Below are 23,114 nucleotides of genomic sequence, written 5' to 3' on the forward strand. Positions count from 1 at the left end.
ATATATATATATATATATATATATATATATATATATATATATATATATATATATATCATTGACAGCATTTAATGTCCCTTTTCCATGCTGGTATGGGTTGGGAAGTTTAACAGGAACTGGCCACACCAGGTTCCATAGTCTGTTTGGTTTGGTTTCTACAGTTGCATGCTCTTCCTAATGCTAACCACTTTACAGAGAGTAGTGGATGCTTTTTATGTGGTACCATCACCAGTGACACACACATAGATATATAAAGTATGGGCATTGCAACTGAGAATGACTTGGTGGGCTTTCATTAATTGCATTAGGGGAACAGGTAGTCACAACCAGACACAGACATCCCCTTGGCTCTCCTACTTTTGACTCAGCAAATAAAGAGAGCACTGCACTAGTCTAGGCTGATACTTTATTGATCTCAAAAAAGGATTAAATACAAAGTTGGTCTTGGCAGGATTTGAAAATCAAGTGCTATTAGCTGGTGCAAATATTGCAATGCTCCAATTTCTCCACCAGTCAATCACACACACATACATATACACACGTCATGAGAGAAGACCTAAGCTTTGGCACCCAGTCACAGAAGATGGAAAAAACTGGTTTACAACATAACTGCATCCCTCTAACTCCATCAAGAGTCAACAAAGAAGGGAATGCATGGCTGTCTGGTAAGAAGCTTGCTTCCTAACCACATGGTGCTGGGTTCAGTCCCAATGTTTGGCACCTTGGGCAAGTGTCTTCTACTATAACCTCAGGCCAACAAAAGCCTTGTAAGTGGATTTGGTAGATGGAAACTGAAAGATGCCCATTGTATATATGTGTGTGTTTGTGTGTATCTGTGTGTGTGTGTCTTTGTGTGTATCTGTATGTGTTTATTATATTGTGTCTGTGTTGTCCCTCATCATCGCTTGATGACCAGTGTTCGTTTGTTTACATCCCCGTAATGTAGTAGTTTGGCAGAAAGACCCAATGAGTAAGTACTAGACTTAAAAGTAAGTCCTGGAGTGGAATTATCTGACAAAAAACACTTCAAGGCGATGCTCCAGCATGGTCACAATGAAATGACTGAAACAAGTAAAAGAAAAGAGTAAAAGAATATAAGAATAGAGTGGAGTAAGTTCAAAGAGCGATTACCTCTGGTGGCAACAAAAGGATTCTCTCTCAGAGTGAAAGGTAGACTGTATGATGCTTGTGTGTGAACAGCTATATTCCATGGTAGTAAGACATGGGCTCTGAATGTAGAAGACATGCATAGGCTGGAGAGAAATGAAGGCAGTATGCTCTGTTGGATGTGCAACATCAGTGTACATGTACAACAAAGTGCAAATGTATTGAAAGAAAAGTTGGGCATAAGAGGAATCAAATGTGGCATAGATGAGAGAAGACTATGTTGGTTTGGACATGGGATGCATATGAATGAGGACATCTGCATAAAGAAGTTCTGATCACTGAAAGTGGATGGTACTCGCAGAAGAGGGAGTCCCAGAAGACATGGGATGAAGTGGTAAGGACCAATCTCAGGATGGTGGGTCTCACAGAGGAAATGACAATGGACCGAGATATCTAATGATATGAGGTTCTTGAGAAGATCCACCCATGTCAGCGAAACTGAGTTCTAGAAGCACTGTGTATTCCTTCCATATGTAACAAGAAAGCTTTTCACACACCCTACTCCAACAAACCAAACTATATCTCTACAACTCTTCTCTTTTTCACATTTCTTCTTTCATGGACTATGCTTACCTCCCCAATCCTGTTGTCTTGGCTTTGTTTCACTGTATTATTGCTCTCTGATAGCCCCCAACCTGTGTGTTCCATCCATCCGTAACAAGAAAACTTTTCACAAACCCTACCCCAACAAACCAAACTACATCACTGCATCTTCACATTTCTTCCTTCATGCACTATGCTTACCTCTCACTCCTCAGTCCTGTCCTCATAACCCTGTTTCTCTGTATCATTACTATCTGGTAGCCCCCCCCCCCCTCCACTTTATATACCCAGGTTTTCACCACTCCCTGCACTCCCTTCCCCGCTCTCTAATCATGCTTCAAACCTCAAGAGTATGCCCTGACACTTGCCACCATCTATATCTCTCTCTTCCTTTACTATCCCATGTGTATATTCGATTATCCCATGTGTATGCTGATTCCCATCCCTTGTGAGTACACCCGGCACTTTGCCTCAGTCTCTATCCTGCTGTCTCTTACTCTTTCTTTCCTACTGCTATTTCCTCAGGTTGGGTATCCATGTATCTCCTTTATGGCAGCATACCTGTTTCTGTCCTCATTCCTGATATCCCTCTCTCTTACCTTCTACCTCTCCTACAATAGCCTCTCTCTGTTTTACTATAACCTTTCATCATCTGACACAAGATCACTTCTTTCAGTGTCTCCCTCTCCTCTCAAAAGGTTTTTTATCTTGCAAGTTACTTGGTGACCCTGTCAGTGCAGGTGCCACTTAAAATGCATCCAGTCCACACTGTAAAGTGGATGACATTTGAAAGGGCATCCAACTGTAAAAACCTTGCCAAAACTGACCTCGGCTGTGTTTGTGCCATGTAATAAGCACTCAGTCCGCTCTGTTGGGTGGTTGGTGTTAGGAAGGGCATCCAGCTGTAAAAATCCTATCATCCCACCCATACCAACATGGAAGGCGGACGTTAAACAATGATGATGATGATATATATATATATATATATATGTATAAGCAACTTATGGAATCTAATGAAGTACCATGTAATTGTTTATCTTTGACAATTCTGTATGTTGCCTATTATTTGAAGTGGTTAGCCAAATCTGGATTATTTCAGAGTGCTAATAAGGCATCTGCCTGGACTCCAAATCCCCAGCTCTTTGCATTTTGTGTGTGTGTGTGTGTGTGTGTGTGTGTGTGTGTGTGTGTGTGTGTGTGTGTGTGTGTGTGTGTGTGTGTGTGTGTGTGTGTGTGTGAGAGAGAGAGAGAGAGAAAGAGAGAGAGAGTGAGTGAGTGAGTGAAGGCTTGCATATTGAAAGCTATATTGATGTTCATAGCAGGGATGTGAATTATGAAACATTTATATAATAGCTTTTTCTCACAAGACAAATAACCATTCTTAGCTAGGTTTTTTCTCCTAAGACAGAATTCATTGCATGTTACTTGAAACACTTTTTTGATATTAAGCACTCTTAAAGTGGCTTATGATTCAGCAGATGCTTTCATGAAATTCTGTACATGCACACACAAACACAACACACACACACACACACACACACACACACACACACACACACACACACACACACACACACACACACACACACACACACACACACACACACACACACACACATATACACATTTATATAAACACACATATGCTTTGTGCATGTTGTATTTTACTCTATGTGAGTGTGTGAAGACTCCAATTTAAAATTACATGCATGCTTTTGTTAGAAGATCTCATCTTTTTCATCCACCATTTATTTAAAAAAAAAAAAAAACGAATATTTAAAAAAAAAAATACATATTTGTTGAAATTTCTGTTTAGAATTGTTTTCTAGAGAGGAAATTGTAGGTTTATATCTTTGTTTAGTTATAATATTGCTAGTTTCATTAAAAAAACAAAAAATAGTCTCCCACTAAGACTGTTGTTGCAAATAGTTCTTGTTCTTTATTAAATCTTTCATCTTCCTTGTTATATATTTTTTCATCTCCATTTATTCCTTTTAATCTTATTATAATGACAGGTTTAAAAAAAAAAAACTTCTCTTCTTTAACCTGGTTTTCCTTGTTCACCATGAAATCACTTTTATTGTTTTTTTCAAAGTGTTTCAAAATATTTTCAGATGTATTCTTTTGCCTTTGTTTTGTCTTTTTTTTTTTTTTTTTTTTATTTATTTGAAAAATGATTGGTAGAGTGAGTCACTGGTAAACTTTCATTGGCATTGTAGCTGTTTTAATGTAGTTTCTTAAGCCGGAAGTTTAATATTACTACCAAATCCCTACGGAATCAATGCAATGTCCCTTGACTTTCAAGCAATCAGACTCTTTAATTCTTTTTGGCATTAGACAACTCTGTATTAGAGATTCTATTAAGGACATAGTGTTTTTAAATGTTGTTGTTACTGGTGTTGCTGTTGTTGTTATTGTAGTTGTTGTTCGTTGTAATGCAATTCATGCTGGTGTTGGTGGAAGTGGTAAGACAGTTACTGTTAATGGTGGTGGTTGTGATAATACAGTACTGCGGTTGGTGGTGGTTGCAGTAAAATAGTTTTGTTGAGGTGATGGTTGTGGTGGTATACTACAGTATTGTTGAGGTGTTGGTACATTACTGTTGATGATGGTGGTAGTGCAGCAACTATTGATGGTGGTAGCAGAGGTGCAGCAGCTGTTGCTGCTGGTGATGCTGCTTTTGTTATTACTCTTGTTGCCTCGTTTTTTTTTCTTTTCTCTTATATAATTTTTGGGTTTTTTTTCTCTTTTCTAATTTCCTTCTATTTATTTCCCTCTAAATCATTTCTTTATTTCCTTCAAATCATTTCTTTCTTTATTTCTCTCTATTCTTTTTTTCATACCTCTTTGCCCTCCATTTTCTCAGATTCCCATTATTTTTTTCATCCATTTATTCTATATTTTATAATTTGAAATTGACTCAATCTTTTCTTTACTTGCTGTAATTTTTACTGTTTTAACTTAGGTTTCATTTGCATATCTTGGCACATCTCATGCATTTGATGCACACTGCACCAGGCTTTGTGACATGAAGTGCATATTTACAGCAGTTGAATACAGTGATGCGTTTCAATCACTGAAGGTCTGTGTGACATTTCATAGAAGCAGTTTGAAGATTGTGTAACATGTAATGTACATGTTATATAACTGAATACATATATATCATCATCATCATCATCATTATTTAACATCCATCTTCCATGCAAACTTGGGTAGAACAGTTCACAGAAGCTGATCGGGAGGGAAAACTACTCTATGCTACTGTGTCTATTTTGGCAGGGTTTTTACAGCTGGATGCCCTTCCAAATACCAACTACTTTACAGTGGGGAGTGGATGCTTTTTATGTGGCACCATCACCAAGTAACTCGCAAGACAAGGAATTATGAGAGGAGCAGGGGCATTTGAGGAGGGGAACTTGTGTCAGATGATGAAAAGTTATTGGGTGACAAAGAGATAGAGAGGCAGAAACAGGTGTCTTGTTATAACGGAGGTGGCATTGGAGGAGGTGATCCAGTATCAAATGATGAAAGGTTAAAGTGTGACAGAGATAGGAAGGCAGAAATAGGTGTCTTGCTATAGAGGAGGTACATGGTTATCAAGTGAGAGAGAGCAACCAAGAATGAAAGTAGAAATAGGTGTGCTGCTGTAAAGGAGATACATGGCTACCCAGTCAGAGGGGAGAGCAAGGCAAAGAGAGAGAGAGAGAGAGTAGGAAACAGCAAAAGTGTAAGAGAGAGCAGGAGAGTGGTGGTGAAGTGCCAGGATATACTCACATGTAGCAAATATTAGAGCATAGATGTGATGGTACAATAAAGAAAAGCAAGATACGAAGGTCGTAATATACACGGTCAAGTGTTGCCAAGAAGGTGCAAATAGGGTGTGGGGATTGCAGTGACTGACAAAAACCTGGGTCAAGGGCAGGAAAGGGGATTGGAAGACAGTCATAGTTTATGAAGAGGAAATGTGAGAAAGATGCTGTTTAGAAGAGAAGATGTAATTTGGTTTCTTGAAGTAGGTGTGTGAAAAGTTTGTTGTTACATGTGGGTGGGACACAACTCTTCTAGCACTCAGTTTTGCTGACATGGGTGGGTCTTTTCTAGAACCTCATATCATCAAACATCTCGGTCCATTGTCATTTCCTTTGTGAGCTCCAGCATTTTGATCAGTCCTCACCACTTCATTCCATGTCTTCCTGGATCTCCCCCTTCTACAGGTACCATCCACTTTCAGTGATCGGCACTTCTTTATACAGCTGTCTTCACACATACGCATCACATGTCCAAACCAACGCATGCTCTTCTCCTGCATGCCACCTTGAATCCCTCTTACACCTGATTTTTCTCTCAACACAGTTGAGCTTTGTTAGTTTTGCACACTGCTGTTGCAAATCCAACGGAGCATACTACCTTCATTCCTCTCCAGTCTGTGCATGTCCTCTGCAGTCCTAGCCCATATCTCACTTCCATGTAATATAGCTGTTCTCACACAGGCATCATACAATCTGCCTTTCACTCTGCAATAAAGTCCTCTTATGTCCAACAGAGGTAGTAGCTATTTGAACTTCTTCCACCCTATTCCTATTCTTGAAACAATACTTTCAGAGCATCCACCACCTTTATTAATTTGGTCACCTAGATAGCAGAAACTTACTGCTACCTCAAGAGAGCCTCTTGGGCATTCGAGAAAGTTTAAGTCCCTCATGCCGTTAGTACTTATTGTTTAAGTGTATCTGCCACACATTGAAAGCGGCCCTATCTGTTAACCTACTTATGATTCCACTGCATCTCTTATGCATCCATAGCTTACACTTGGTGCAGCAAATGGAATTGCATCCCTCTCCTTTCCTACATATTGAGCAGGGCCATTTACCTGATGGAAGGAGGGTTTTATTTGTTTTCTTGCTAACAACTTTAGTCTTTAAATTAACTTTAAGGCCCTTTGATTTCAGGTTTTGTTTCCAAACCCTGAACTTCTCTTCCAATTCTGCTTCAGATTCTTCAATAAGAGCAAGATCATCAGCATATAGTAGTTCCCATGGGCATTGAGTTTTGAATTCCTCTGTTATGGCCTGGAGAAGTATGATGAATAAGAGTAGACTAAGAACTGATCCCTGATGAACCCCAACTTGTACACTAAATTCATCACTGTATTCAAAGCCGACTCTCACCTTACTGACAGCATCATTGTACATGGCTTGAATGGCTCTAACAAGCTACTGCTCTATTCCTAGCTTCCTTAGAGACCACCAGATTAGAGAGTGGAGAACCCTGTCAAAAGCTTTCTCCAAGTTAATGAAAGCTAAGTACAATGGTTTACTTTTGGCCAAATACTTTTTTTGCAGTTGTCTCACTATGAAGATGGCATCTGTGGTACTTCTTCCTGAAACAATAACCAAACTGCATCTCATGTAGCTTAATTCTACCCCTAATCAGTTGAGATATAATTCTCTCTGTAATTTTCATGACTGGCTTGATACCTTTGTAGTTACCTCTGTAACAGCTTGATACCTATGTAGTTATTTCTATCTAAAGCATCACCTTTACCCTTGTAGCAGCTAACTATAATACTACACAGATGCTGTGTGATATATGTTTACTGCATAAAGGCTATGTTATGTAATGTATATGCTACATAAGGATTCTGATATGTAATGTATACACTGTGTAAGGTCCGTGGGATCTAATGTATACACTACAGGGTGTCCTCAAAGTCTGGGTACGTGGAGTAAATAAAATCATGACATAAACAATTAAATATAAGAAATAATAATTTCTTAAAGTATGTGTTAATCTCCATGTACCCAGACTTTGTGGACACCCTGTACATAAAGACTGAGGTATGTAGTATATACTTTAAAGCACAAGCATGCAGTATATACTTTATGGTACAGGATAAGGACCTTGTGCTATAAAGTATGTGCTGCATAAGTATTGGTTGACAGTTAGAGTATATTGCATGCAGTAATCTGCAGCAAGTTACAGAATGTGAGCTACATATTGCAAGACTGTGTGAAATGCAACCATTTGACAGGCATAAGTCATAATGCAACAGCTGTGTGACATGTGTAAAGTAAGATGTCAAGTTATTGATAAAACGTCATCTGGTTTGTTTATTTGATATTTACTTTTCTATGGAGGCAGAAAATTGACAGAATTGTGTTAAAGTGTTTGGATAGAATGCTTTGTTGTATATGTCTTGATGCACTATACTCTCAGTTCAAATCCCACCAAGACTGACTTTGTTTTTCAACTTTGCAGGGATGGTAAAAAGTACCAATCTAGATGAGGTGGGGGTGGATTGTTGGAACTGTTTGAGCCTTGAATGAGATGTTTTGTCTTATTTGTTTCAGCACTTACCATTGTGACAGCAACACCCACAACGACACTGGAGCCATACCATACTGACTCTGGAGTGGCATGCATGCATGTGCACATACACATACGCACATACACAACTGTAGGTAGATATACTAATGGTTAACTCTTACTGACACAGATCCCTATACTCTTTTCTCTATTAACATAAAAAATGGGGCTTCTTTCATAACTGCATATTTGTTTATGAATCTTTGAAACTATGTACCTTTAAAATTAATTTATTGTTGTTCATTTAGACTCAGGTCATCTAATTGAAAATACCTAAGAGTTATGTGTTGTTCTTGTAATTTATAGTTTGTGTGTAAGAAGTTTACTTCCCAGCCACATGGTTCCAGGTTCAATCCTACAGTGTAGCACCTTGGGCAAGTGTCTTCTACTATAACCTTGGACCGACCAAAGCCTTGAGAGTGGATTTGGTCAATGAGAACAGAAAGAAGCCCATCATGTGTGTGTGTGTGTGTGTATTTGTCTGTTTGTCTGTGTTTGTTCCCCACCACCACTTGTCAGTGGGTGTTGATGTGATTATGTCCCTGTAATTTAGCAGTTTGGCATAAGAGGCTGATAGAATGTGTACCAGGCTTTAAAAAAAAGTACCCGGTTCAGTTCATTTAACTAAAATTCTAAAAGGTGGTGCCCCAGCATGGCCAAATTTTAATGACTGAAATAAATAAAAGATAAAAGATACTTTAAACTAAGGAGGATGGACAATATACCTCAAGTATATGAGTTCAAAGTCTTACTAAAAGTATCGTGCTCCTAAGCAAAACTTCCTCTGATTTGGTTCACTGAAAATTATATGCGATTTATTATGATGTGGATGGCCTTTGTTATAGCTTATCTCACCAGGTCACATAACTGGTTGATAACTAATAGTTTGAATGTTTTGTTTAACAATGCACATTAGAAAGAAATTATTTGGTTGTTTGAGTGCAAAAGTGACTTGAGGTATGTGTGCGCATGCATACTGGACTGACATGGTCACTGTTTTGGTAAATTATAACCTCTTGTCACCTCCTTATCATTCTCATGGTTTTGTACTCTTCTTCTTTTCATGTCAAGTCTATTGTACTCATGCCTTTACTCTTATCTAAAGTAAATACTACAGATATATAAATGTGGGTTTTGTTATTTATGGTATAAATACAGAGCTATCTTTTATCTTCTGATATTTTCATATCTCTAAACTGACAATACTGTCATGACATGAGAACATTTCACAGGAATACCTTCTGCATAATAAATATATAGTTAAGCATATTTTCATGTAACATACTGAATCAACAAATGCTTAAACTCTTAATAGTACAGCTACCTTTCTAACTAATGAAGAGAGAAATCCTTGGTTTCTTGCCAAGAAAGGCTAGGAAGACAATTCAGAAATTCAAAGTAACTGAAAATTGAATGGGGGAGCATAAAGTGGGGAGTAAATCTGCCCCTTGCATTGCTCCATTAGCCCAGGTAGCAATGTTCAATGGTATTCCAGCTGTGACTATGCTATGTTCAGAAACAAATGTATCTAGAACAACATTTGTCATTTGAATAAGATTTAGCTGTTATTTTTAGCATATTGAGCAAGTTAACTACTCAGTGTCTCGATCATTCTAAGATCTAAGTATGTGTGAGACTATGCTTCACTAAGGAGCTCTTGCCAAAAGATTAGATTTACTCCCTATTACATACCCATTCTTCATTAAATTTGGAACATTTGGAATTTCAGTTATTTTCATTGTCTTTCTCGACAAGAAGTTAATGAGTTTTCTCTTAAGTTGGTAGGTAGGAGAAATATTCATTTCAAACTTTGACACAAGGTCAGCAATTTTGGGGCAAGGGGTAAGTTAATTACAGTGACCCCTGTGCTCAACTGGTACTTATTTTATCAACCCCAAAAAGGATGAAAGGCAAAGTTAATCTCAGCGGAATTTGAATTCAGAACATAAAAATGGTTGAAATGCCACTAAGCATTTTTCCCAGCATGCTAATGATTCTGCCTAGTGCATGAAATATTAACAGTTAAAACGTGCTTTGGCTCACTACATTACATTAGCCCACACTTGATTATATATTATTTATCCAGAAGGAATTCCAGTGATATCATCCCATGTCATGATGAGTACTGGAGTATTGTAGTTTAGAGAGATGAAAATCTCAAACAATAAAAACAGCTTGTTTTCTGTACCATAAATAACAAAATCCATATTAAACAAATACATTGATGATGTGTTTCTTTTTAAAAAGAATAATAATGACATAGAAGAGAACAAAACCATGACAATGATATAAGATGATGAAGAAAGGTTATAATTTACCAAAACATTGGCTATAGTGTTTGTGTGTGTGTGTGTGTGTGTGTGTGTATGTACTCATTCACTTTTGCACTGAAGTAAACTACTGATTTCTTTCTAATGTGCATTACCAAAAACAATATACAGACTACTTAAAAGGTTATCAACCAGTTGTATGGTTTGGTTAGAAAGATTATGACAAAAGGCCACATTGTAACAAATGCAAATGGCATCTAATTTTCAGCACTTTGACTTGGAATCCCTGAAAAGTATCATCCATAATTAGGAGCATTTATTACACACACACACACAACAATGTGTCTCACTTATACTCTCACATAGACTTGTAAAAATGCTAGTAGAGTTTATGTAAGAATATATCAGGTTTTATGACTAATTTCAGACTTCCTATATAGTAGGTATGTCAAATCCATCGCTAAAAATTCAGTCAAACTAAAAATAGGTTGGCTTCTCTTAGGCTATTTACAAATGTCTGCTAACAGACAGCACTATTTAAAGTGTTGTTTTGAATATTTTTCTTCATTTTCATTTTTTTTTTTCACTCATGAAGCTTGCTGCAGCTAAATACTTCTGACACAGTTTGTTTACTAAAGAAGACATAGAATGTCTACAACTGATGTGAAATTACAAATTTTTGGAGATTCTGATGAAGCTCAACAAAAATATGTTCAAATGTTTCTAAAGAATGACTTGAAGTCAATTGGTGGAGAAAAATTTCAAGAGGAAAGTAATATATGTGTGTCTCAAATGAAGGAGTATGCTTCTCGATCAGCTAATGATAATGGTGATACAGTTATTATGTGGTAGTTTACCAGATCTATATCATATTCTCAATTTTTGGGTGTTTCTGTTCAGTAGATTTAGTCACTATGTTTCTTTTTCAGATTTGATAACATTCCCACAAGAAACAAGTTTTTAGTTTGGTAGTATAAAATGGAGCTGAAGAATATTTTTGAGGTGTTTTGAACTGACACTTGGTTATCAAAGACTTTCATTTGCCAGAGGTTATTAGGGGAGGAGAAAAATGTGGAAATGTGGTAGTTGGTCAGAGACAGGTGTGGAGAGTAATATTGTGGAGGTAGATTCGCAGCCTCGTTTGTACAGTTTCTGGAGAGTTATCTGTCAGCCATGGTCAGATATTGTCATGGAAAAAAATTGATCTGTCTCGATTTAATAATGCTGGATGTAAATATTGCGGTTCTTTGTGCATTTTATTGGTTTCCTGGTATTGTTTTTGCTGTGATGGTTTTTGTCAGAGTTCAAGAAATGCTAAACAATGATTGCACATGCAAACCACCAAACAGTAACCATAAACTTTATTTGATGGAACATCAGACTGGAAAAGTGTTTTGGTACTTCACCTCAGTCCATTTATTGCATGAAATACCATTGATTGTTGCACAGAATCTATTTTTCACTACATGTCACATTGTAACATGTTATTGTTATTCAAAAGAAGTGCAGACGAAATAGTTGCAGTTTTCTCCTCCCCATTTGTTGAATGGCAATGTTGAGTTGCTTTACATGAGTCTTCAGTAGTGGCCTTCAGTTGGCTGTTTATAACTGCAGCTGGTTGCCTGTGACATTCCTCATCACCAAGGTTCTTATCTCCATTACATAATTTTAGGAACCTATGTTAAACTGTTTGTGATGGCCCCCTTGGCTAAATGTTTGACTAGTACTGTGAGCAGTTTCTACTACTTGGCATTCCATTTTGAATTTATGTACAATAGAATTGCTTGAATATGCCTTTTTTTTTTTTTTTTTTTTTTTTTTTTTGCATTTTTAATTTCAACAGCTTAAAATATACCAGAGGAAACAGATAATGCAAAACCATTAGAATAGAATAAAATAGGCACTTCAAAATAATATATTACTTGAACATAGGCAAATAAAAATTTATTCTAAAATAAGCATCAATGTTTAACAAAAAGCACAATTATTTTTACACCAACTTTATGACAATGTATGTATATATTTGTGTGTGTGTGTGTGTGTGTGTGCACATGTACATACATGCGTGCGTCATTGGTTGAATTGTAAGGAAGTTTCCATAATTGGACAGCATCACTTCATTGCACAGAGAGGCTGTTGGCACTGTGAGCTCGCAAAGAGGGAGAAAATTTTAACAGAAGCCCTGGATGTTTAGATGAGTCGTGATTTTTCTTAGAAACAATGTTTAAGCTTTGTATGATAATTATACTTTAAACAGTTTTTTTAAATGTCTTTCTTGGTGTTATGTCACTGAGCAGGAAAAGTGACTGCTGTGGCAAGGTCCAATATAATTTTATTACAGAAGTTCTTATCTTCTTTAGTAAGGTCCATAAAACAATTACCATAAGATGTACTGGCCCTTGCAGCACCTACGATGAGGCATATACTGATGGAAAGCTATAAGAAAATATAGATAAGAAACTACTGTACAAAATCTGCTTTTGGTTAATCAAAATAATCTGCAATTTCTTTTCAAAGCATAAGATATGAGTTTGTAAAACCATTCCATGAAAGAGGATACTGAGCTACGAAAGGTTGAGAGCTGCTGTGCTATACCATAGGGAAGTTGATGTAGATTTGCAGTGAGCCAAAAGGGGGAGGTTGCTTTGCAGCTTGACCTACTACAAATAACAATCCAACATCCCTCAAATCATACCATACTGCCCAAAGAACAAAAAATAGACTCATTGAATAATGTGAATATTTTTTCGTATTTGAAAATATGTTGTATTTGAAAATAAGATGCAATGGTCACATTTTGACCAGCTTTTGGTCAAAATGGTCAGAGGAGGCCTGGGGTTTAATGTGCTAAAGCATACTGAGATATTAATGAGGGTTGTGATGGAAAAGAATTAATGTTCTAACATCTGGTCAGTAACCACATTATATAGCCTCAGGGTTAAAAAAAAAGAAGAAATTTGTATGTGTGTGTGTGTATATATTGTATATGTGTTTGTAGGACATTGTTTGCTTATATGTACATATGTGTTTCTTAATAATCTCTACATTCTCATGCGTTATTAATGCACTAACAGTGAGAAGCAACTAGGTGTAAAAAAAAAAATGTACTATTTGCTTGATAATATTGATGTAATGTCTTTTTGTCTTCTTTTTACAAAGCTCCACACACATACATACTTAGGTAACCACAAAGTCTTATATTTATAGTGAGGGAAATAAAAAGTTGTAAAGCTGCCCCCCCCCCATACACACACACACACACACACACATACAAATTCACTTGTACTATGTACTGTAATGTCAAAAAACATTGAAGGTTCACTATAACATATAGCAAATGATGAATTAATTCTGCATCTGAAAACTTATTTACTCATGCTGTAACAAAATTTAGGAATTACTAGTGTGTATAGAACAATTGAAAGAATACAATTTTTAGTTCAGTTTTTCAAGTTTTTTTTTTCTTGTATTTCGTTGATGTTTTTGTTGCTGTTAAGCTCATAATATTGTAATTGTCTGAGATAGAAGAAGCCAAAGACTGACAGTTGTTTACAAGTTGCAACAAGAGGACATGATTCTCAGCCTTTGTTGACCAGAAAGAAATACTGAATACATTTTCATATAATATCTAGTAAACTTTGAGAAATGTTTTCCACTGGGTGCATTATTTCATTTTGCTGTGTTTTTCTTTTTCTACTTCATGGAATTTGGAAATGTGTGTCATATGAACTTTGGTTTCTTCTAGTAACACACACAGAATCAATCATTTAAAAATGTGCCTTATTCCTCCAGATAAATTAATAGTTCTGGTGGAAAGCAACAAAAGTTAAGAAGACTCTGTAGTAAGAGAGAGAGTAGATGGGGCTGAATGGTTTTTTCAGTGAAGACTAGTTTGTGTATTAAGTGGTAACAAATAATTATGTAAATAGGGAGTAAAAGATGTAGAACTTGATATGCAGCAGTGTTTTATACAACTAGGTATAAAATCACAGTTTGTATCATTATCTCTGTGCCAACAGACAACTTTGAGGTAAAATTTACACATCCGTGTGTGTTTTTTCTTTCTTCTATTTCTGGTTTCTTCATTATTAGAGGTCTTTCTTGTCCTGGTGTTTGTTTTTATTTTTATTTTGAAGTTTTCTTTAGTTGTTCTTGGGTGTTTCGCTTTTGTTTTTCTTTCTTCTTGTCAGTTGAAAAGTACATAGGCTGTCCAAGACATTCATGGAATGTGACCAAATGAGGTTTAGTTTTCAGCATAGCCCCCCCCCCCTGCAGTTCACACACTTCTTACATCAGTGTTGCAGTGCTTGGATCCCATTGGTGAAGAAGCTTTCATCTTGTTGGTCAAAAAAGTCATCATCAGCATATATGACATCATTATCATTGCAATATTGCTTCTCAACCAAGTTTTTTTTTTTTTCATGTTGTAGAACAGATGATAGTCAGGTGGGACCAAATCATGAGAATAGGGAGGTTAAGCAACCAGTTCAAAGCCACAGTCACACACACCAGTCATTGAAACCAAAAGTTTCTGTGCTGGATCATTGTCCTCATGAAACAAGACCCCTTTCATCAGTTTTCCTGGGCACTTGGTCTTAATAGCCTTTGTAAGTGCCTCAGCAAGTTGGCATAGTACTCTCCATTGATGGTGTGGCCCTTTTGAAAATAGTCAATAAACACAAAGCCTTTTACATTCCAGAAAACTGAGGCTGTCACCTTCCCTGCAGATGAAACAACCCTGGCCTTCTTTGGAGCAGGTGAAGAGGGGTGTTTCTACTGCATTGATTGTCTCTTTGTCTTTGCATCTGGCTCAAAGTGATGAATCCAACACACATCCTAGGTTAGGAAGCCAGCTATATCTGCCTCAGACAATGTCAGATTCTGTTGTGATGTGAGCAGCCTTGTGCACTTTTGATCAGCTGTCAGACAACATGACACCCACCAAGCAAAAGAAACCTTCATCATGCCAAAATTGCTGTGCAGAATATTCTTAACTTTCTCACAGGTTATGCTAATAGTATTGGCTATTTGATTAATAGTCTGTCAGCCATCATGTGGTGAACATGGTCAGTGGTTTCCTCAGCGGTGACAGTTGCATGACATCCTGACCTTGGGTCATCTTCAAGAGTCTCCCTTCCACTCCTAAATTCAATTGCCCACTTTTACATTGTTGATAAAGTTGGAACATCATCCCCTAATGTAGCAACCATGTTAGCATGAATGTCCTAGGGGCTAAACCTTTTTACTGCAGGTATTCAAGAACATGACATTCGCAAATTTTGTCCATTTTCAAGAGAAATTGCTACTAGTTACTTTTGAAGTGTTCTTTGAGCAGTTAGATGACAATTTATTTCAAAAGGAACAATGCAGTTATTAACAAGAAGAGCTGAAATTAATGCATGCAAGATTTCACAGCTCTAGCATTACTACTTCATAGTCGGTCTATGAACTTTTCAGCACACCCTCGTGTGTGTTTGTGTGTGTGTGTGCATGCATGAGTGCAGTGTAGGTGCATACCACATCCCCATGCTTTCTCGCGTACCCTAGCCCCACACCCTGAGCCTCACCTGTATTTTGTTCCATCATTTGCTTCAAATGCCTCTATCTTCACCCACCCAATCCAAACCTCTGTATTACCTCGCTTATCCTCACCCCCCACCCACCCCAAGAACATATCCTGACACATCTTCACCACCATCTCTCTCACTATTGCTCTCTCTAACTTACTCTCTGACTCACTTGCTCTCTTTATATTACTCTCTAACTCACCCTCTTTTCCTCTTCAATTGGAGTATTCACATATCTACTCTACAGCAAGACACTTATTCCTGCCCCTCTATACTTTTAATCTCTCATCAACTAGCACAAAGCCACCGCCCCATCAATACTCCTGTCCACTCCCAACTGAGGGAGTTTTTGTCCTACAAGTTATTTGGCGAGCCTATTGGTGTTGGTGCCATGTAATAAGTACTGGTGCTGGTGTCACATAAAAAGCACCCAGTACATTCTGTAAAGAGATTGGTGTTAGAAAGGAATTCCAGTCATAGAAAATATGCCAAAACAGACTATAGAGCCCAGTGCAGATGACAGCCTTACCAGCTCCTGCCAAACTTTCCAACCCATGTCAGCATGGACACAGACATGAATTGATGATGATGTCTTTAGATTATTGAGGCTCAATGAGTTGAAAGAAAATTATTTGTAAAATATGTAAAACTTGCTTTTTAGAGTGATCATCCAAAGGAAGAGGACAAGACTCTTTTTGATACACAAAGTAAAGTTACCATTGTCAGTCAGGATTGCACTGTAAGAAGAGATTCTATGCAGTTGGTGAGACAGTAGACTATTGGGGTTCTTATTGGTAACAAGATTCTTTGTTGAATATTGACGGATAACCAAGCTATCCAAGGTGGAGATTACCATTAGACAAGGATTATATCCATGATTTGAGGCCCATGAAACAGCATGTAACATGGTTTTAGAACGAACTCTATCAAAATTGTTTATTTTTATTTGAATTTAGGGTTATTTGGTATTATCTAGGTATCATATAGGCTGTGTTTTTAAACCTAAACATGGTGTGTATGTGTATACACATGCATATGTATGTGTGTAGAGAGAGAGAGAGGGTAGTTTTTAGATCTAAATATAGTGAAAGTTGTGGTCAGTATTGAAATGTAGTGAATAAATGTTTACTCATGCTGTAAATTTACAAATAAGAATAGCACATGTAGTGCAGTGAATTTTGATGTAAATCATACAAACATACAATCTCTCTTTCTCTCTCAAAATACTTTGGAAGTACTATAGGCTGTGAACTGTATAATATTGACTTGTTCTGTTTGTAAGGTTTTTGCTAAACCATCTGTATAAGGTTTGTAATGTGCCTTGATACAATTACTATCTAAATAAACTTTGGGAATATCATTTTTGGCAACTTGATATTTTGTATCTCTTTTGTCCTTCCCTTTCTTGTTTGTATGGCAGTGTTGATGTTTGCCATTGAATAGTGCTTTCAGTTTGAAGAAATCTATGTTGTTATCGCAAACAATTGCATCAGAGAGACTATATTCAAAGTCTCTCTCAAGTGTGGGTGTATATTTGTATCATTGTGTGAATGATTGTGCAATGTTATTCCTTAATGACAGTTTATTGTTGATTGTTGTGGTAGTTGTTTCCAAGAATAATCCTCGTGGGTGTGCTGCTTGTTATTACTAAATTTAGTGATAGGCAGCAGTTGTGGAAAATTGCTTTCAACAAAGGTTTATCTGTAAATATCATAGAATCAGCATCACACTAGAAATGGTCCTATAATATTAGATCACAATAGCTTTTTCACATATATAATCCTTTACTAGATAATTCGATCTGTTCTATCTTTGCCTATAATTTTCTGACTGACTACATTGAAATGATTGTCTGCTTCAAAAGTATGCAATATATTGTATGAAACCCAACGTTTCTTCAATTATACATCTCAAATTCAATTGGTTGTTTTACAAGACATTGAAAATAAACTAAGAAAATAAAATAAAAAAAGATTTTTATTATATATGCCAGCATCTGTGTATAAATACATACATTAATTTATATATATATATACACACACATATATATAGGATATACTTTTTGTAATGAGATAAAAAACCAAGGCCGTGTATAATATAGAACATTTATAAATCGAATGTCTTACAGCTGTTTCCAGGATATTTATTATATCCCTTCATTGGAGACGGTGTGAGAGGATGATTAAACAATAGTTAGTTTAGTTAAGATAGGAAATATTGAGTGAATGTAGGGATATTGTATTTGTAAATCCATTGTTTAGGTAGAATGGTATACATATAAGATTCCAATACCTTGTGAGTAAAATCCAATAGTCTTTAAGATTGGTCATTGCATTTGTAAATATATACACACACACACACATATATATGTATATATACACAAAGAGGTATCCAAAAGTAACTAGAAACATTCTCTGTGGGACAAGCCCATTGTAGTTTGCACTTCCACTGCTAGAAGCCCCTTTATGCAACCCTCAGGCTTCAGTCTGCCGACCAGTGGCATCGGGTGAAGTCATACTGCTACGTGGTGCATCATCGTTTTGCAGTGCTTCTTCCCAGTTCATCAATTTTCGAGACAGCTGAAATGAAGGAACAGCGTGCTTCTGTGGAATTCTGTTTTCTGCTGGAGAAAATGGAGACCGAAATAGTTGTCAGGCTTCAAACAGATTACAAGGACACTGCCATGAACGAAACACAAATTTGTGAGTGGTTTTCACTTGTTGCTTGAAGACCAACCATGTTCAGGGTCACCAGTGACCTCCTGAATGAATGAAAACATCATGAAAATTCATGAACTGATCTTGGAGGACTGAACAATTAACAAACTTGTTGATATGATTGGTGTGTCCTGGAGCTCCTGCCAATGAATTTTGAGTGAGGAATTGTGAATGAAAATAGTTGCAGCAAAATTTGTGCCTTGCTTGTTCATAGAAGATCAAAATCAGTCACGATTGAATGCACTTTCGAAGATCATCACTGGTGATGAAAGCTGGTGCTATGGAATTTGCAGATGTGGAAGAGGTGAAGGAAAAAAACGATGGTGGCATTAAAAGGCATCACTTCTCAAAATCTTGAGCACTGCTTCAAACAGTGGAAAATGCATCTGGGCCGAAGCATTGCTTCAAATAGAGAATACTTTGAAGGCAATAAAAATGTAAACATGTAAAACTAAGTGAATAAAATAACATTGCAAAATACCAGTTTCTTTCGGGTACCCTCTCTTATATATATTCACACACACACACTGCTTCCTTTTTCAGCTGTCCACTTATGTTTGTTGGTATTTCAGAGCTTCCATTAGTTCCCTCTGTTAGGTCATCTGCCTAATTGTCAGTCTGTCTGTCCTTCTGGCCATTACTTGCTTCATCAGTATGCTAGTTAATCTGTCTGAACATCTGTCTGTTTGCCTATCTATCTTCAGTTCATCTACTTGTCTATCTTCAGTCCATCTGTCCATTTGCCTGTTTATTCATTAAACCATTATTTCTCCTCCACTTATATCACTTGTTTGTCTGATAGCATCTCTTTTCCTCCTAATGCACATCTACTGTTCAATTTGTTATTTACTTTAACCTATCTCCAAGTATTGTGGAGAAGAATCCAAAAAAATTCAAAATCACTGATGAGGAATTGCGAGAGAGAAGAGGCTTCATAGAGAAGACGAAGCAGGTGGTGAGGGTAAGTATCTTATTTGCCTTTCCTTATTCTATTGTCTGCTTCATTTGGTTTCTAACTTACTTTTTTTACTATCTCTTTTTTCTCTTGCTTTTCCTTGTCACATTTATCCAGTCTCTTCTCTGTTTGTTATAATTACACTTCATTGCACTACAGTCTGGTGAATGACCTTTCATTGATCTCGCTTGTGCAGATGATAATGATGATGATATTTATATATATGCATGTGTGTATGCAAATATATTTTATATATGTGTGTTTGTGTCTGTTTGTATATGCACATATATATATATTTATAAATGTCTATATATGCAAATACACACACAGAGAAACACATAAATATGTACACCCATATGTATCCTTTACCAGTAAGTTTTGGTTGAGGTCACAGATAAAGTGGCAATGTGGACTTACTTGAAGCATAACAGTTCTTGTTTTATAATCATGTTTGTCCCAGTATGTGCACACATGCACACACACACATGCATATACATGTAGACATATATAAATAAACCATATTCACCCCAAAAACTCGATAATAAACTGCCACTTTTATTTTCAAAATTCTTCTGGGGCTGCAATTAATATGTTGATGTTATATATATATATATATATATATATATATATATATATATATATATAATGATTTGTTTTTGATAAGATGAGTCTCTGGTTTGCATATGGAATTATCCCATAAAAAAACATGGCTGTATGGTTAAGAATCCACTCTGTTGGCATGTGGTGTCAGGTTTGATTCTACTGCATGTCACCTTAAGCTAGTATCTTCTAGCATAGCTTTGACTTGATCAATGCTCTGTGAATGGAATTTGGAAGAGAGAAACTGCAAAAAGAGCTACAATGTATATGTATATTTATGTATGCATATATCGTTTGCTGATCACCTGTATATACGTGTGTATGTAAAAATATTTTAAGTATTTGCTTTTACTAAGTTAGTCATTACCTTGACACTCTTGCTGGCAGTTAACTAATAAATGACCAATAATAATAATAATAATAATAAATGCCCAGATGCAGTACCAGGCAGAAGAAGAAGTGGACACCAAAGAAAATGAGAAATGTTAAGACTAAACAAGAGAGATGAAGAGACTGTGTAAATCAAAAGTGACAGTCATTTTTGTGGAACTTGGGTACAACCCCCTAAGAGGCTCAAAGATATTAGAATTGAGACACATGTTGTCAACCTGCAGCGATGTGTCATCCTGTATTCTGCAAGAATCTTAAGAAAGGCTTTTGAGATTGGAAGAGACTTCTTGTTACCAAAAACTGAAGATTATATTAAAATGCTAATGATTCCTGTAGTGTAAAAAATCTGTCATGTTGTGGGACGGGGATGGTAAAAGTGTGTGTGTGTGTGTGTGATAGAGACAGAGAGAGAGATTCAAGTGAATGCTGCTGGCTTATGCACACGTACACACATATGAATGCTATTTGCATACACACATTAATTAGCAGTGTATGTTCATATGCCATTAGTGTCTGTGTGAGTGTGTATGCTCATACTTGTAGTGTTTGTTAGACTTTTTTCTTTTACTATGTATCTGAGGATTTAATGCACAAATTTTAGAGTAGGGCATTGTTGGGAAGATTAAATATCTGTCTATCTATTCTATTATCTATATAGTAATGACCATGTTCTGAACTTTCTTTGTGAAATGTATTACTGCATGTCCATGGATTCAGTTTTTCCAACAATCTATTACTAATAACTGTATTCTGAAATTTCTTCCTAAATTGTGTAAGATGTGATGTCTTAGATATGGAATTTTTCCAACTATCTTCATATTAATAACTGTGTTCCTAACTTCTTTGTAATGAACATGTTACAGTATGTCTTCAATACGAGTGTTACCAATTATATGGTATCAAGTATTTCTTAAGTTATTGCATTAAAGAAATGGAGTTTGGTGTATTACAGTGGAAAGTGATCATAGAGCATGGCAGCAAGAATAGAATAGATAGATGCAGAGAAGGTACAGTGTAAAATTGAGGTAACAGCAAAGGAGGAGAAATAAGAATATGGAATAAAGAGAGGAAGATCAAGAACAATGAGGAACATTAACTCAGGGGGAAAGGAATGCAATCAATGCTAGAAATGGAGCTAAGTGTCATCATATGACAAACAATGAAGCTGAAGCAAATAGGACAAAAAAGAAAATTGTTAATCAAGAAAGAAGGTGAAATATGAACGATGGTAAGAAGCAGAGATATTTTGCACAAGCAGAATGAGGAAAACAGGTTAGAAGAGAAAACAGGATTGAAGTGAAAAGAGATTTTTTTTAGAAATTAATCAAAAGATGAATGAAATGACAGGATATTATTGTTGAATGGGGTGAATTTTATGGCTGACACCGTAAAGTGACTAGCAAAACGATAACATAGGAGGAAGAAGACTTTTAGTTTTTCCAAGGACATGACAACCACTGTGGTGGTATCATAAGAAAACCTGGCCAGTTTATACTGCAAAGAGGTTGGATTTAGGAAGATCATCAAGCTATAGAAACCATACCAAAACTTGGGATGTATGAATGAGACCTGGTTCTCTGACTCATCTACGAGGGCAATGTCTTTAAATAAGAATTGATTTGGACTGAGACAGTCCATCCAAATCATGCTGACATCAAAAATGTGTGTAAAAATGACAATAATAATAATCCTTTCTACTATAGGCACAAGGGGGGAGGGGACTAGTCGATTACATCGACACTGGTGTTTCACTGGTACTTAATTTATCCACCCCCAAAAGGATCGAAGGCAAAGTCAACTTTGGTGGAATTTGAACTCAGAATGTAGTGACAGGTGAAATACCACTAAGCATTTCGTCCAGAGTACTAACGATTTATTTGAAACAATACATATAACCATCATTATCAATATCAAGAGACAGCATTTGGTTATGTGTGAAATTATACAATGTATGTATGGATATCTATTTACACAAAGTACACCTGCATAGTTGTGTATGTATAGGACAGTGAATTGGAGATTTGATACAGTGTAGGACAAAATGTTTTGCACTAATTGTTCTAGCTCTGTGCAATCTAAATTCAAATCTTGCCAAGATCACCTTTGCCTTTCATCCTTTCAGGGTTGAAAAAAAATGTAAATCCAGGCCAGTGGTTTGGCAGGAATTCTAGAGCATCAGATGAGATGTTTTGCAGTATTTACAACAACTTGCATATTGAGTTCTTCACTGATAAACTCAATTTGTTTTTCACTTTAACACCCCTCACTAAAGACACTTAAGGATGCCTTTATTTGAGTTCCCTCTGTTGTAAATACGCAAACCTGGTTACCAATTTGAGAACATCCTTCTTACCTCTTACTAGTCTCAGTGGCCCTGGAAATGGTCATGGGCATTGTGTAGTAAAATGAAAATGTTTTATTGATGTAGCTATTCATGTTTGTGGGTTTGAGGCAAAGCTAAGAATTATTTTCCAGTGATATTGTGTTAAGGATGTAGTGCACATTTTGTCACTCCCCACTTCAGCCATACTCAAGTTGT

General features: G+C 36.5%; 1 protein-coding gene across 4 annotated transcripts in view; it reads left to right on the plus strand.

Moving 5' to 3' along the window:
* The window catches only part of LOC106879764 (syntaxin-6), a 157,059-nt gene that overhangs the window by 110,741 nt on the left and 23,204 nt on the right, over nucleotides 1-23,114 (plus strand). For all 4 annotated transcript variants that reach the window (XM_014929451.3, XM_014929449.3, XM_089358732.1 and 1 more), the window contains one exon: nucleotides 19,497-19,591. In XM_014929451.3, the coding sequence (XP_014784937.1) occupies nucleotides 19,497-19,591 (95 nt within the window). The remainder of the gene's footprint in view (nucleotides 1-19,496; nucleotides 19,592-23,114) is intronic.

The sequence above is a fragment of the Octopus bimaculoides genome, chromosome 10 (assembly GCF_046866305.1).
Source record: "Octopus bimaculoides isolate indiv1 chromosome 10, ASM4686630v1, whole genome shotgun sequence".
Lineage (NCBI taxonomy): Eukaryota > Metazoa > Mollusca > Cephalopoda > Octopoda > Octopodidae > Octopus > Octopus bimaculoides.